Source organism: Dasypus novemcinctus, chromosome 2, assembly GCF_030445035.2.
Source record: "Dasypus novemcinctus isolate mDasNov1 chromosome 2, mDasNov1.1.hap2, whole genome shotgun sequence".
Classification (NCBI taxonomy): Eukaryota; Metazoa; Chordata; class Mammalia; order Cingulata; family Dasypodidae; genus Dasypus; species Dasypus novemcinctus.
In genome coordinates, this window is record NC_080674.1 from 118,055,105 (window position 1) to 118,072,035 (window position 16,931).

The 16,931-nt window shown below is 41.5% G+C and overlaps 1 protein-coding gene across 1 annotated transcript in view; it reads right to left on the reverse strand.

Moving 5' to 3' along the window:
- Positions 1-16,387, reverse strand: part of REEP5 (receptor accessory protein 5) — a 59,116-nt gene extending 42,729 nt beyond the window's left edge. Inside the window, exons 1-2 of the mRNA XM_004480291.4 lie at positions 15,888-16,387; positions 14,994-15,087 (exon numbers count right to left, since the gene is read on the reverse strand). Of these exons, the coding sequence (XP_004480348.1) occupies positions 14,994-15,087; positions 15,888-16,005 (212 nt within the window). The 5' untranslated portion in view covers positions 16,006-16,387. The remainder of the gene's footprint in view (positions 1-14,993; positions 15,088-15,887) is intronic.
- Positions 16,388-16,931: the final 544 nt, after the last annotated feature.

The following is a 16,931-nucleotide window of genomic DNA, read 5'->3' on the forward strand; positions in this document are numbered from 1 at the left end:
CAAATCTCTCGAGTTCTAGACTCAAATATCCAATTGTCTGCTAAACATACAATTATGATAGTTTGTTGTTTGGTTTTTTAAAAATGAAAAGTGCTTTGCACACTGTCTAACACATAGTAGGAGTTCAGTAAGTATTCACAGCTGTGATCATCAGCATCAGATTTTCACAATTACACTGCTGCTTCAGAAATCCTAAAATAGCAACAGGTCATTTGCCCAGCAAAGACTCACTTCATATGTATAGCAGAAACTGACTATTCATTACATATCAACTAGTTATGTCTTCTTCTTCCTATGTCACCAATGTGCCCTGATTTTGTGATCATTTAGCTGGCAGAGATGTGCTCATCTCAGGGAAGCTAGACAACTGACAAATGGAGGTTAGTCTAAACCAGTAATGGTAATTCCAGACCCTTTACCAGAACACTAACTTTCCTAGACCCTCTGTACTCAGGGGTGTCTATGTAACAAAGTTCTGTCCCGTGAAACAGAGAAGGAAATATGCTGAAAGGTTCCTGGGCAAATTTTCCTCTATTGACACAATGAGAGCCTTTTTGCTCTAGGCCTGGATCTCTGCTGCACCAGCCTTGAGTATCAACCCCCCTCCCCCCCCAGATGTATTATATTAGATGTCAATGTCATTATTGCTTATTCATTACACTGTTAATGGCTGAGTTGACTGAATCTTGAAATAAAAAGGTATGCAGCAACACTCAAAGTGCCTCATATTTGAAGCTTAGGTTAGATATCTAGACACTAAGCAGAAATATCTCTGTTTACTGAGGTCTCACCTATCAATTAAGTATATCAAAATGTTTACACCTAATGCTTACTTGGGGGGAAGCAGGAGACAACCCTCCACATTCTAAAACTATTTCAGACACAAAAACATCCATCTGGAAAAACACCTACTTTTACATGCTCTTAATTCAGATCCATGTTCTTGATAAGCAAAATATCAAAAATGTTTTACTATATATGTACTATATAGCCTAATTTACATTTCTGTTATGAGTTTTTGTCTTTTTAGGACAAAGTCCATGCTTACTGTGTGTAACATGCAAATTGTTCAAGCAATTAACAAATATAATAAATAATGTTACCCAATTTTAGTCTAATACTTATCAATGTAAATATTCTATTAGCGTATCATTAAGAAATTGAAACTAGCAAACAGGAAAAGACATGGGGAAAAGGCCATATTTTCTATGTCTTTGAGATATTTCTGTCATAGTGTTAATTACTGAGATTTTCTTCTTCCATCAATGACAACTTCAGTTTCCTTTTCATTGGAATGGACAGTGCAATTATAAGCCAGATTCGTCTCTTACCTAAATAAGCATTTTTGAGTGCATTAACTCTTTTTGACAAGAAGGTTTTGCTTGTTAATGGTTATCTCAACACCTTTTCTCATGTCAGTAAATTTTAAAATGTATGGAATTATATATTTTACAAATGTATAAGTGTATCAGAATGTAGTACAGATGCATATATATTATATTTATGGATTAGGCATGTGAAGGCTAAGTATGGCATAGATGATAAATCAAACAACTTGGAACTTTCACGAGTACTCATTCTAAATGACATTTTAAAATTAGCTTCTAACAGGAAATAAAACTGGTTTAACTTTCTTTACTTTTCATAATTTTTTTCTTAAAATAAAAAAGGAAATGAAAAAGTAAATATGATTATTTACTGTTGGTATAAACTGAAAACTGGACTGGCTTCAATTTTCTTCATTAAATTTTTAGTGGTGAGGATGAAATACAATGGCCAAGAAGTCATCTCCTAGGAGAAGCAAGGGCCCTGCCTGGGTAACCCATCACAGAATATCCACGACAAATTCATTCATATGCAGGACGTAGATATCAAGCACTTACAGATACACCCCACACTGCACTTAAGCCCTGGGACCAGTGTTTCTCAAGGAACTAAAGTCAACAGTCAAGGAAAGCAGACTTGGCCCAGTGGTTAAGGCGTCCTTCTACCACATGGGAGGTCATCTACCACATGGGAGATCCATGGCTCAAACCTCAGGCCTCCCTAACCCGTGTGGAGCTGGCCCATGCGCAGTGCTAGTGCCCTGCCATGTAGGGGTGTCCCCCACGTAGGGGAGCCCCATGCGCAAGGAGTGCGCCCCATAAGGAGAGCCACCCAGAGCAAAAGAAAGTTCAGCCTGCCCAGGAGTGGCACCGCACACACGGAGAGGTGACACGACAAGATGACGCAACAAAAAGAAACACAGATTCCCGTGCCGCTGACAACAACAGAAGTGGACAAAGAACAGGCAGCAAATAGACACAGAGAACAGATGCGGGGGGAAGAGGGAGAGAAATAAAAAATAAATAAATAAAAGTCAACAGTCAAAAAATAGTTCCACTCCTAATTAAGGAGCTCATCTAGTGCTTTGGGAAGGAGATCTTATGAAGGAGGATATGGAGGCAGAGTTATGAGGAATGGGAAATCGCAATGGAAACAAAACTAAGTAAAAATTGAATATCTTTAAAAAGCTATACCTAATGTATAGAACATATTTACTACTGTACCAAAAAAGGAAACTACTAGCCATACCACATATTTGCAACTTGGAAGTACAGGACTTTATTGTGTTTTATTGCCCTTTCAATAATGATGTCTTTAAAAAATAACAATGTCTAAAAAAAAAAAAGTATTTCACCAGCCAAAAAAATATATATATAATGATGTCTTAAGCTGCTGAATTGAAAAATAAATAGAAGAAAAACAAAGAAGAATGTCTGGAAAAATAAATAAAAGACAACATTATTTTGGAGTTTTATTTCCTTCAATTATTTAAAAGCTCAGTATCATAGAGACTTTGACTAAAATTAAGCATATTTTCCCTCTTCATTAGTAAAAATAACTATTCTTTATTAAGTACTTACTGAATGCCTTGCTCTGTGCTAAGTGTCTGACATATTCCCTTTTACAGATGAGAAAATTTAAGTTTGTAAAAGAAAATCAAGGGGTAATAGAGCTAGTGATTATCAGGTCCATATATATATATATCCTTCCAATTACACAAAAAAATCCACTTAGCTATATGCTCCATGTACTGTCCATGTTTTATTAGTGACACAGTCACCACAACTGAAATTAGCTGAATGTCATAAAATCAAGTAATATTTTCTCTTCAAAGCATTGGCTTTACTATTAAAACCAGTGGTACACATCAATAAAGATTTTAACAAGTCAATTACATTACCAGTGAAAAAGTACATCCAAAAAAGCAGCTCATTTAAATAAATATATGCATATAAGGGCAAAAAGCTTTGAGAGATGTGCTGCTGGTAAAGAGCAGAAGGGAATCTGCTTCTGGTCCATCTGCTTTATATTTTATTCTAATGCAGTAAATTATGGGTGGAGTCCTTTTTAATAGCAAATATTCCAAAGTTCAAGGTAGATTCTCTGAAGCTTGAATATGGACCATATGTTTATAATACTTTCTTACAGGAAACACATGAAGCACATACTGTGAGTACTTTCTGTGCCCACCATGACTGCTTTTGATTATATATCAGGGATGTGATGTAGGAATTTCTGATAGTTCAAAATGGTTTTTCTTCTATCAATACCTCAAATTAGAAGGTAAAATCACAAATTTTGAGACATAAACACTAGTTTGTTTCCATGACAATAATTAAAAGATTTTTTTTCTTCATGGAAAAAAGAAGGTAGAAAAGTACGGGCACTCACTCAGAAAATTATACTTGCTTTTCACTGCAGAGTGTGCATTTAAAACAAAAGAGCATGAAAGCTTAATAACCAAGAAAACTGACCATACCATAAAAACTAACTTGCATATTTACTGTTTATACCATCCATGCTCAACCCTTTCCCTAAAAAAAGATATGAGATAACTAGTGGCAAATATTTCTTAAGTATGTAGAAACTACCTTCTAAGATGGCTGTATAAGATCAATGAAAAAAATATACATGCTCTTTTACTCTTTACCACAGTGATCTCCTATAGTATAAAATGACCGACTTAATGAAAATAATACACAATAAACTAAATTCACAAGCAAAAACATTAAGATATATCTATAAAACACTTCTAAAAGACTGAATTATAAAGAAAAAAAGCAAGTCATTCAGTGACCTTAGCTACCAACTTCCACTACTTTGTTTTATTAATGCAAAATGGAAGATTCAGTCACAGTAAAACATAAAGAGTGGAATGCTGACAGTGCACATCTCAGGGAGTCAGACATTCCCACACCTAGACCTGGCTTTGCCCCAACGGCCTTGTGACCCGAGTCAAGTAACATCAGCTTGTGGCCTTGGTTTCCTAATCTGTTAAGGGTAGCTATAACCCCAGTAACATAATCTATAAAAACCCTTACAGGCAGCAGACTTCGCCTGGTGGTTAGGGCGTTCGTCTACCACATGGGAGGTCCGCGGTTCAAACCCCGGGCCTCCCTGACCTGTGTGGAGCTGGCCCATGCGCAGTGCTGATGCACGCAGGGAGTGCCCTGCCACGCAGGGGTGTCCCCGGCGTAGGGCAGCCCCATGCGCGGGGAGTGCGCCCCGTGGGGAGAGCCACCCAGAGCGAAGGACAGTGCAGCCTGCCCAGGAATGGTGCTGCATACACGGAGAGCTGACACAACAAGATAACGTTAGCAAAAAGAAACACAGATTCCCGTGCCGCTGACAACAACAGAAGCCGACAAAGACGACCCAGCAAATGGACACAGAGAACAGACAACCGGGGTGGGTGGGGGGGAGGGGAGAGAAATAAATAAATAAATCTTAAAAAAAAAAAAAAAAGAACCCTTACAACTAGCATTTTATAACTTAAAACTAAATACAAAACAAATACATAAAACTATTTGATAAATGGTTAAATAAAGGATTAACTGTTAACGCGTTAAAACAGCAGATGCAAATCCACCTGAACCAACCCTTTGTCAATAAAATTCATGGCTCTGAAGATAACATCTGTCAGGAATGGCATCATACATAAAGTTTAACTTTAAGTTCAAATACCCTCACAACCTAGAAAAGGAAGGACCTAAACTGACCTTTGCCAGATAAAAGAGGGGACCACATCAAGTTGTAGGCAGCAGTCTAGAGTTACTTCTGACATGTAAATGAATCCAACTAGAGTCTACTTAACTAGATCACCTGGCCTAAGTACTAGGAACTTCAAGATACATATAGTGGTCACTTGACTGAGAGGGACTGATCAAAAGTTCTAGCCCTAGGAATGAGAAAAGTGAGTCAATGATAAAATGAAGTTAAGGATAGACTTGTACGGCTCCATTTACTTTTCAATTTCTACAAAAAGGACTTTCATTAGTAATTTTTGAAATGGTTTTTAAACTTCTGATATATTAGTTCATTGTTACTCAAAGTTAATTGTTAATGTTATTGATAGACACTAAATACCTTAAAACATGACATTTGTATTTACATTGGTTTTGTATACTTAACGGAAGAGAGTAAGTTGAAAATTGAGTCCTCATTCATAGTCAATCTAAAAAAGAGAAGAACTCCAGGACAGAGGGACAATGAGAACAGCAGTGATAGAAAAAATGACTAGATGATGAAATCCCAGGTCTATGTAAAGAGGGAAAAAGTTCATAAAAGTTCAGAGGGAATACCTCAGAACAGACTACCAGGAATGAAATCTCCCTCCACAACTGATTCAGAGCCCAGAAACACAAATCCTGAAGAAATAACTGAAATTGTTCCTCTCATTTGCTCCTCAAACCTCTGACACAGCAAAGAAAAAAAAATTAACCAAAATTCTGGCTGTAATTATAGGAATATTTTACTATTTATTACTTTTTAGTTCTCTCCATAGTACCTTAAAATAGCTCAGCAATATCTGCAATAATCTGAGCCAAAACAAGACCAGTAAAATACTAATAAAAGTTAAATGTTTATGATTTCTATATTGCTTAAGGCAAAATTTATAGAATGCCAGTTATATTTTCGATCCAACTGCATAGTTGGCCTGAAGGCAATATTTGCTTGTGGTTCACGCTACCAGATAGGGCAAAGTGTGGACATGCAGTGCTCTGCTTTTAAGTACTTTAACAAACAAAATAGAGTTACAGAGAGAAAAACTAGTATAGTAGGAACATAAAAAGTTTAGTAGAAATATATCTGCCCCCAAATTCTCTTGGATAAAGAGAAAAAAAGCAAAAGATAATTACTTACACATTCTCAACACCACCAAAGAAAACAAACATACCCCTCACTAATGAGTCTATAAAGAGAACTGCAAATACATACCCTCCAGTACCATTAAGGAAGTCTTGCTCTGCTTCAGATAATTTTGCTGAGAAACAGAAATTGTTTGGTTTTCAACTGTCAGTCACAATATGGTGATTTTCTCAAACTGTCATCTGGGTAAATGGGGCTGTTTGAGAACCTTAAAGGGAAGTGGATGTGGCTCAAGTGACTGGGCTCCCGCCTACCACATGGGAGGTTCATGGTCTGGTTCCTAGTCCCTCCTAAACAAAACAGTAAGCTGGCATAATGGGCAGGTGTGGCAAGCTGATACAACAAAATGACACAACAAGAGACACAAGAAGAAAAACATGATGAGAGACACAAAAAACAGGGAGCAGAGGGTCCCAGTGCTTCCTCAAGAGGATGATCAGGATGGTGAGTGACATGACAAGATGGTGCCAACAAGAGCCAGGAGGAAAAACGTAATGAGACACAACAAAGCAGGGAAGGGAGGTGGCTTTAGAGATCAGGCTCCTCTCTCCCATACTGGAAGTCCTGGGTTCCGTTCCCAGTGCCTCCTAAAGAAACAAAGAAAACAGACACAGAAAGTGCTCCCCCAAAGGGGGAGGGGAGAGATAAATAAAAATAAATCTTTTTTTTAAAAAAAGAACATTTAAGTAGGTCTCAACCTTTTCTAACCTAAGTTCCCTAAAATGTTTTCTCACCTTATCTGCTGGGGATCATTAGCTACATGCTGGAGCTTTTACTTGTAGCTAATTGTATTCTAACTCTCTTGGATAATTTTAAGAGAGTTTTTTCAAATTTACCCCTTCACCACCTCCTTACTGATCTGATCTCGTAGGGGTAATCTCCAAACCTTTCCCCTGCGATTCATTTCTTCTGACACAGAAGTCCAATTCACTGTGCCATCTTCAGTTTGGGTTTGCATTGGTAAACATACCAAGTCTCTGCAAATAACTATATTGTTGCTGTCATACATACAAGAGAAAGAATCTGTTAGTAATATACTCTACCAATGTTCACAAAACACTGCAAAAACCAATGTGTGCAGATACAGGATTTAGGATGGCAGTACCTTATGAGAGGAAAAAGGAACTGCATGACAGCAATATACTGACAATGTAAAAATGATAAAAAGATATTATCAACAGCCTAATTTTCTCCTTTATATAAGGTTCTGCCATGTAACTGCAGGATACGCAAAGAGCCACATGGAAAGGAGGGTAAGATGAAAGTTAAAAGTATGTACTTTGGAGCCAGACTCCCTCGGTTCAAATAGCAGTTTTGTCATCTACTAGCTATGAGATTTTGATCAAGTTATTTACTCCTCACTCTAGATTGCTTCATCTATAAAATGGGAATAATCACAGTCCTTACTTTAGAGAGTCATTATGAGGTTTAAATGAGCTATATTTGTGAAGCACTTAAACAGGGATATAGAAGTATTGATTAAATAGAATGAAATGGCTGTGGCTCAAGCAGTTGGGCTCCTGTCTACCATATAGGAGGTCCAGGGTTCAATGCCCAGGGTCTCCTGGTGAGGGCAAGCTGGTCTGTGCGGCTAGCTGGCCCATGCAGAGTGCTGACCCACGTGGGAGTGCCAGCCCACACGGGAATGCCGCCCCACACAGGAGTGCCAGCCAACATGGAGAGCTGGTGCAGCAAAATGATGCAGCAAGAGACAGAGGAGAGAAAAAAAGAAAACATAGCAAAACAGGGAGCTGTGGTGGCCCAAGAGAGTACTCATCTCTCTCCTACTCCAGAAGGTCCCAGGAGCAGTTCCCAGAGAGGCCTAATGAGAATACAAGCAGACACAGAAGAACACAGTGAATAGACACAGAGAAAAGACAAATGGTGGTGGTGGTGGGAAATAAATAAATCATAAAAAAAAAAAAAGAATAGCGTATAAGTGTTCAACAGCTATGCAGGAGCTAAAAGCAGTAACATTCTTACACCAGTGGCAAAAGTTTAAAATGGGCTGGTAGGAATACCCAGAAGCTAAAATGGCACATCACTGAAGGGGATATAAGATTTCAAAAATGTTGTCAAATACTGGATAAAATATTTGCATGGTGGACTCTATATTTACTCTTTGTAAGCTTGCCACTAAACTATCCTAAATATGCATTCATATTCCTGTGTAATAACTGAGTTCCATATCAAGCCTGGACTCTGTATGACCTTGGGAAACTCACTCCTGTGCCTGTGGGTCATTATCTAAAAACTAAAGGAACCAGACTACATGTTTGATCACTGCAGTCCAATTCTGGTAGTCCCAGGAAGGTGGTGGCCTGACTCTCAAGAAAATTATGGAATAAAAAGAAAAGAAACACACATTTTTTATGGAATTTTAAACAAAAAGTTTGCTGGATAGGACTGGAAGCAAACCTCCCCTTTCTTCTCATTGCAGAGCAAAATTAAAATAGAATTTCATTCTTACAAAACTAGAATGTGACTAGTGCCTCTGGTTCAGCTAGCACCCACACTTGCGAACCAAGCTGAGGGGCTGCCTTAGTTCTTAGGAACTGGACTCTGTGTATGAATGTGCAGCAGAGCACAAACTCCCTAAAGGTCTCACAGACTCTTATTTGTGCAATGCTATTAAAAGAAGAGCTGTATAAGACACAAGAGGCCGTATATTGTAGGAGTACATTTATATGAAATGACCAAAATAGGCAAATCTATAGAGAGAGAAAGCAGGAGCTGGGGATGTAGGGGCGGGGTGGAAGAAATGGAGAATGACTAACAAGGGGTACCTAGGTATAGCAGTTTGATATTGTTCATGAATTCCAAAAACAGATGTTGGATTATGTTCATAAACTGGTCTGTTCTGCTGGGCATATGAGAGTATACTGGATTCAGAGGTTTTCACTTTCACTTGATTAAATAATGATTAAGGCTTTGATTGAGCCATGTCAGTACAACGTCGTGTCCCCATCCCTCTTGGTGGGTGAGGATTCACAGAGAAAAGACATGGCAGAGAAGAGAGTTTGGAGTTTTAATGCTGGAGCCCCAGAAGTAAATACACTGAGAACCAGATAAGTGAGGAAAGAGAGAAGGCTCATTAGACATGGCAGAGGCCCTGGGAAGAGAGACAAGCCGTTCACCTGATAGTTTACAGCTGGCCTTGTGGAGAGAGCAGAGAAGCTGAGCCCTGGAAGAGAGATAAGACTTATCCCACTCTACAGCTGATACTGGAAGAAGCTGGGACAACGAGCCTTAAGAAGAAGAAGAAGCCTGAACCCTTGCAGATGTTGGTGGCCGTTTTGCTCCAACATATGGCAACAGACTGTAGTGAGGAAGTAACTTATGCTTTATGGCCTCATTATTATAAGCTTCTAACCCAAATAAATGCCCTTTATAAAAGTCAACAGATTTCTGGTATTTTGCATCAGCATCCCTTTGGCTGACTAATATACTGGGTTTCTTTTGGGGGTTATATTTTGGAATTAGATAGTGGTGATGGTTACGCAACTTTGTGAATATACTAAAATTCACTGAATTGTATACTTTAAAGGGGTGAATTTTATAGTATGTGCATTTTATCTCAAATTTTGAAAGTTTAAAAAAAAAAAACTAGAGGGTTGCAGGTCTACCTTTATAAAAGAGTTTTCAATTATTGTCTAGTATGAATTTTCTTATCTGTAACAGAGGGAAGGAAGGAAATTAAGACAATTCTTTCAAAAGCTGCTGATAACACAAAGGGTGGAAATTAAATTTCCAATTGCCTATAAAGGGAAACATAGGGATGAACTTATTTTTAAACAGTATGTTAGTTACATTCTCCTCAACTTATAGTCACCTTCCAGGTGCAGTACCTCTAAATTGAAAGTAATGGGTCCAACTGTTATTCAGAAAAAAAGTGCAATAAATACACTATTGTCCCTATATTTCCTATTTTTCAGAACGCTAGAAACCAGAAGCTAACCTTCGCGATTTATTGAGCAGATCACATGTGTAAAATACTATCTGGCCTGTGAGAAGTCAGGGATTAAAGGCCCCTGCCCACAAAGAGCTCAAAGGGCAATGATGTACATAGAGAATGAGAGTAACCAGGAGGAAGGGGGGTTCACTGTAACACACTGACTGTCCATCCCTGAGCCAGGCCTGTAACTGTCTACATCTGCCACATCTGGCAAGACCTGACCTGAAGCTAGGTACACCTGAGTTCCACTCACTGATTTCCCAAGGTGGTGAGTCAGAGAAGAACTAGGAAGCCAAATGAGCTTTTCAAAATTTCCTTTCTTTACCCTACAGTCTCTAGGCCCAATATTGACAGTATTAGTCAGTGTTCTCTAGGGAAACAGAATCAGTAAGAGATAACTGTAACTAGTATAAGATTCTGTAAAATTCTCTCACATGACCATGGGGATGCAGTAGTCCAAATTCCACAGGCAGGGTCTCTGATGAAGGTGCTTAATGATGAAGGAGACCTTGGCTGTCCAAAGTCAAGCTGGAAAATTCTCTCTGAATGTTGATATCACTTCCCCTTGTAAAGCATTCAACTAACTGGATCAAACATCACTCATTGCTGATGGCAATCTTCTTGCTTAATTGCAGATCTATTGGCCATCTATACAATAAACTCATTGATGACTAAAGTCCATAAATGTCTTTGTATTACAATTAGCCCAGTGCCTGCTTGACAAAGCTGGGCATAATTACCTAGCCGAACAGACACATTAGCCTAACCATCACACTGACCATTACACATCATCTGTGTGCCCCACCCTATGCTAGTCCAACAGAGAGGAAACAGCAAAAGCAAAAGTTGGTGAAAAAGGAAGGAATCACCAAAAGTTTGGCAGGAGCTCCCATCCATTCCCCACACAGAAGCCATAGTGAGCTGGTGCCATGTCATCCCCTATTTAAAACCCATCCAAACTGTAGTCTATAAATCAGCCCTCTTTTCAGTCCCTTCCTCTCTACCTGGAACCCATAATCTGTCATTTTTGCCCATTTCTCTTCTCTCAGTTCCTTACGGCCTAACTAAAAAAATTTTAAAAAGCCATCCAAGTCACTCAGGAAAAATGCAAATTCCCTAAAACCACTGAGAATAAAATGCATGCTTCATTCACTGACCACCTGCTCTCTGTACCTCACCAGTACCCACCTCCCCCTGTACTTTCACTTGCAGAGCTTTCATTGCACTGATGGCTCCAAAGGCTAACTAGTCTCCTGCCTCCCAGCCTCTGTGTGATAGTTAGGCTAAAGTTCCCAGTTGTTTGGTCAAGCAAGCACTGGGCTAATAATGGTACAAAGGCATTTCATGGAGTTTAATCATTAGTGAGTTGACTGTATAAATGGCTGATTACATCTACGAACAACTAAGGAGACTGCCGTCAGCAATGAGTGAATCTAATCAGTTGAAGGCCTTAAAAGGGGAAGTGATTTCAGCATTCAGAGAGAGAATTCAGATCTCTACTTCAGACAGCATCCTGGGAACTCATGAAGGACCTTCATTAGAGCAGCTGGTCTGCAACCTGGCCCACAGAATTTGGTCTTGTGCATCCCCACGGTCATGTGAGACAATTTTATAAAATCTCATACTATTTACTGTTGGCTGGCCCCTTCTCATTCCTCAGGACTTAACTCAAATAGTATCTCAGACAAATATCTAAATAGGATCTTTCCTGTCATTCTCTACCACAGCTCCCTGTTTATTTCCTTTATAGGGCTTATCACACTGTCTTTACTTACCTATTTATTGCCTGCTTACCCCCAATACCCTACCTTAGTCCCTGCAATATTTAAAGTGCCTAATACAGTGCCTGGCACATGGCTGGGATATGGTTTTTGCTGAATATATGGGTCTTTATTTTTTAAAACTAACTCTGGCTGGGAAGCACAAGGAAAATAACAATAGGCAAGGAGACCAATTATGGTGAGGGTGATCCATATTTCAATCAACACTGATTTAGGTGCTACTAATACCACCATTTTCAAAGACTTTTCTTTTGCTCTTTGACAATTACACAATCACGCTGGTGAAGCAATGAATGAACTTGATTAGCCTCATATAATATCTATTGCCTGAATTTTGTTCTGACTCAGGTTCTGCAGGCATACAATCCCACTTCTCCCTGAACCCCCATAATAATCAGAGCCCCCGCTAGGCATCAGGCTATTCCCAGGGTTGGCAAGCCATTGTCCCCTTCTCTACCCCCATAATCAGGTGCGAAAAAACATAGGCTACTGCTGCTGCTCTATACTAGTGGTTCCATATGCAGACTGTACATGAGAATCCTTTAAAAGTTGTAAAAGACTGAGGAGCCTTTAAAAAAATCCCAAAGTCCAAGCCAAACCCTAGAAGAATTACATTAGAATCTCTGGGGGTGGGACCCAGGTAGCTGTAATTTTTAAAGCTCCCTAGGTGATTCCAATGGGCAGCCAAGTCTGAGAACCACCATTTAAGTGAAAAGTTCAAGTACCCACAGATGCCAACCTTCACTTCATTTTTTTATGACTATAGAATCTTGTTATTCATTTTAAACATGAAAGAGTTGGACTTACTAAAAGGAAACACCAAATAAATTATTCAGATACTATTTCCTGCATTTTTGCTTAAATCATCAAATTCCTTCATTAGATTTTTAATACTTTCTAACCCCATTAAAGTATACCCCAAATGTCACTGTTTCAAAATATTTAAATAAAAAAATTTAAAATATACATATACTTACTTTGTGATATCCAAAGGAAAAAAATTTTTTTCTTGATTAATAGAATAATTCTATTATATGTAAAACCTACATACCTGTATCATTCAGAAATGTGGCCTCCTCTATGATGTCATGCTGTTTCTAGTAATACACAGGAACATTTACCTTCTAAGTAAAAAGAGCCAATAATATTCAACTGATTATGTTGAAAATGAATGAAAGAACAAGTACAAATAATAAAGCTGAAAGGGACTAGCTTAAAATCATTTTATAATATGACTAAAAATAGCCCCTGCAAAAATGAATTCATTTCAGGTCAATAAGTATATTCTAGTTCTGTCCCCATCTTTAGTCACATCCACTTACACACACACGCACCTACACCTCCATATCCCACCTAGTACTAATTTATTAACTTTCTATAGCCCATCAAACATCACGTACCAAATGGCAATTGTACCACTAATTTGGGGGTGGGGGTTTAAATTAAGTGTATTTAAAAATCCATTTTATTTTCTAGTTCAATGTAATCCAAACCACTAGGTAATTATGAAACTGTCACCCAAGATCTATTCTAAATGTGATTAATAACATCTAAAGTACAAATATGAAAAAAAAAGCTTCAAAATATTTTTTAAAAGAACAACTCCCTCAAGTAAAATATACAAACAAAAGAGAAAAGTAAGCAAGTGTACTAGGTTACTTTATCTGTCATCACAGACAGGGATGTGCAAGCCATTCTGAATTAAGGTTGTATACAAGCTACTATAAACACCATATATCAGTAGATTACATTTTATGGAAAACTGCTATATTTTTCATTCCTGGGCTACCTTCAGGATCTTTTGGTATAAACTGGGATAATGTTTTGGCAGGTATTCTGGAGAGGGTAAAAGCTCTTCTCAATTTAGAGACTGAGGATCTCCAACTTCATAAGCAAACAAAATTTCTGGAGTACCACTAAGTTATCTGTACCAGAGTAATACAGTACCAGAGTAATACAGTAACCATTACATGGGTAATTGCAATTAAATTTGACTATACAGATCAGAATTTCTTCTAAGATGTGTTTCCTCCCTTTTAGTCATATATTACATTTAATTCTACCTTGACCAATAACAGATACAAATGTAATAATGTGTTAGGTGTTTCTTAGCCTTCCTGGTGAAAATTTTTCCTTTCTTTCCTTCCTGTTTTTTTTTTTTTTTTTAGGAGGTACCAGGGACTGAACCCAGGACCTCATATATGAGAAGCAGGCACTTAACCTCTGAGCCGCATCAGCCCCCCACTTCTTTCTTTCTATACTCAGGGCTGAAGAAAGTTGCAAAGATCAACTGGATGAAGGTAAAACACACAGGCTCTCTTGGGAAGAGCTATAGAATAAAACAAAGCTAATTTGCCAGGAGAGATAATTCCTATTTGAATGAATGAAAAAGTTAGGGAGAAGGAAGCAGCAACGTATACCAATTGCGGCCTTCCCACCTGTAAAGGCAGTATAACTGAGTTGTAATGCTTTCCCTGTTTATGCATCCACTGAAAGGCAAACATCCTGGCAGTATATTTGATGAAAAATATCTTTCGACTTATCAGGAAATCCACGACCAAGTTAAGGCTCCAAAGTATGTAACCTTAAGAAGTCAGTACTGGAAAGTGCATTTGGCTCAAGTAATAGAGCATCCACCTACCATATGGAAGGTCCAGGGTTCAAACTCAGGGTCTCCTGATCTGTGTAGTAAGCTGGCCCATGCACAGTGCTGATGTGCACAAGGAGTGCCCCACGAGGGCACCCTGCGCAAAAAAAGCGCAGGCTACCCAGGAATGGCGCCACACACACGGAGAACTGACACAGCAAGATGATGCAACAAAGAGAGACACAGATTCCTGGTGCCGCTGATAAGAATGCAAGTGGACACAGAAGAACACACAGCAAAAGGACACAAAAAGCAGACGAGAGAAAAATAAATTTAAAAAAAAAAGAAGTCAGTACTACCCTCTGATGCTTTTACTTCTCTACTTTGTAAATGGGGATACACAATCTTCTACAGCCCTGGGTGGGAAGGGCAGTTCTGAAGGGGAGGAAGGCAGGATTGCGGGTGAGCCACTTACGAGACGTAGGCTGGGTAGCCAAATCCTATCAAATTGCAGAGGAGAGAAGCTCCATAACCGAACACCAAGTACAAGGCCACCAGCCCGATGATACCTGGGGACACAAGGAGAGAAATGGGTCCCGGAGCACGAAAAGCGCTGAAACCCGGCAGAAGCCTCGCACACCAGGCTCGGCCTGTTCTAGGCGTTTCCCTCCTGCCCCATTTAAAAGGGCGAGTAAAACATCACGCCAAGGGTTCGACCTGCGCCTCCCGGTGCTTTCCCCTGTGTCTGGGGATACCCGGCAGCTTCCACCCGGTGTCCTTCCTCCCCCCCCCCCCCCCCCCCCCCGCTCGGGGACCCCCGCGGGCCCATACACCAGCCGGGGACGCCGGGTGACAAGGAGGGGCGGGGAGGCCGCAGTACCCCCGCCCGCAGGGGCCGAGCCGTGCAGGCACCAAGCCGGCGTGCCCGGCTCTGCGCGGGGTCTGAAGAGACTCGGGTCCCCGCGCCCACCTCTCCTCCCCTCCCCAAGAGGCCCCACGGTACCCCCGCCACCGCGCCCGCCCACCGGAGGCCCCCGCAGTTCCGCGCCAGACCTGCGCACCGCCACGGGCACACGCGCTCGGCCGCGGGGACAGACACGTCAGCGCCGGCCCTTGCCCGCGGCTGCCCCCGCCCCGCCCTTCTCGGCCCGCGGGCCCAGACCCGCGACGCCCCGGGCTGCACGCCCACGCGGGGTCTCCCACCCCCGGCCTTTCCGGAGGCTGCTGCCCGCCCCGTCGGTCGCCGACGCCGCCTTTCCCAGACCCCCTCCCCGCTTCCCGAGCAGCAGCAGTGGCAGCTGGCGCGGCGCAGCGGCCGCTCCACGGGCTGGGCGAGCGGCGGCGACCCCCGCGGCGCGCCGGCACCCACCGAGCGCGATGAAGCTCCGGTTCACGCCGGTCTTGGCCTCGAGCTTGGCCAGGAGGTCGGTCATGCAGTTCTTCTCATGAAGGAACTGGTCGAACCTCTGCCTCATGGCCGCAGACATGGCGGGTTCCGTCGCGCCGCCGCCCGGGGCTGCTGCTGCCGCGGTGGACGCAGAGCTGTGCTGCTGGGCCCGACGCGGCGGCGCGGCGGGGCGGGGCAGGCGGAGGCGCGGGGGCGCGGCCTCGGTCTCCGCCCCGGCCCGGAAGGCTCGCTCCCCCTCGGCACCTCCAGCCCCAGCTCGCGGCGAGCGCCACACCCTGGGCGGCTGCGAGGCGGGGTTCCCGGCGGGGGCTGACTGCTCTACAGCCTGTTAAAAGCTTTAATTCATTGCCTGTAAAAAGGAGGTGGTGGAGAGGGGGGCCTGAACTAATCCGTGTGGACTCTTCTCAAATCGGACTAATGCAAAAAGCGGGTAGGAAGGAGGTAGGCGTCCTTGTTGTTCTGCAGTTTAGTGGCACTGATGTGAAGTACCTACATTGCTATCTAAACCTGCTAAGGCAGTTTAAATATAAATATTAAATGTATGACCGTCCTCGAAAAATCTCTGGATACAGGCCTGCTGTTCCCCTCTTTGCCAAAACTCGGCATAATTTTTCTCACCTATAGATAATAATCTGTATAAGCAGACCCTTGAAGACTAACATACCGTGCCCTGGGCTTCACCTTTTCAAGAAGGTACTGCACTGCTTGGACCTTTACATGGTGAACTCGCCATTTGTTTGACGTCTGGTATCGCTGGGTGGAACTAATACCCTGCACTTGCCTCAAAGGAAATTACCCTCAAAAAGAGAGGTTCAAAACTCCAGGCTTTAGGGCAAGACCTTACTTTCTTTCAGAATGTCATGCCCACCCTCTTCCTCCCAGTCATCACTGGCATCACCTAAATCTAGGTTCTTACTGTCACCTCCGTTACTCCAGGACAATGCTTTTGGAATCACTCTTAACTCCCAAAATCCACTCTGCACACTGCACAAGATTAACCTCAAC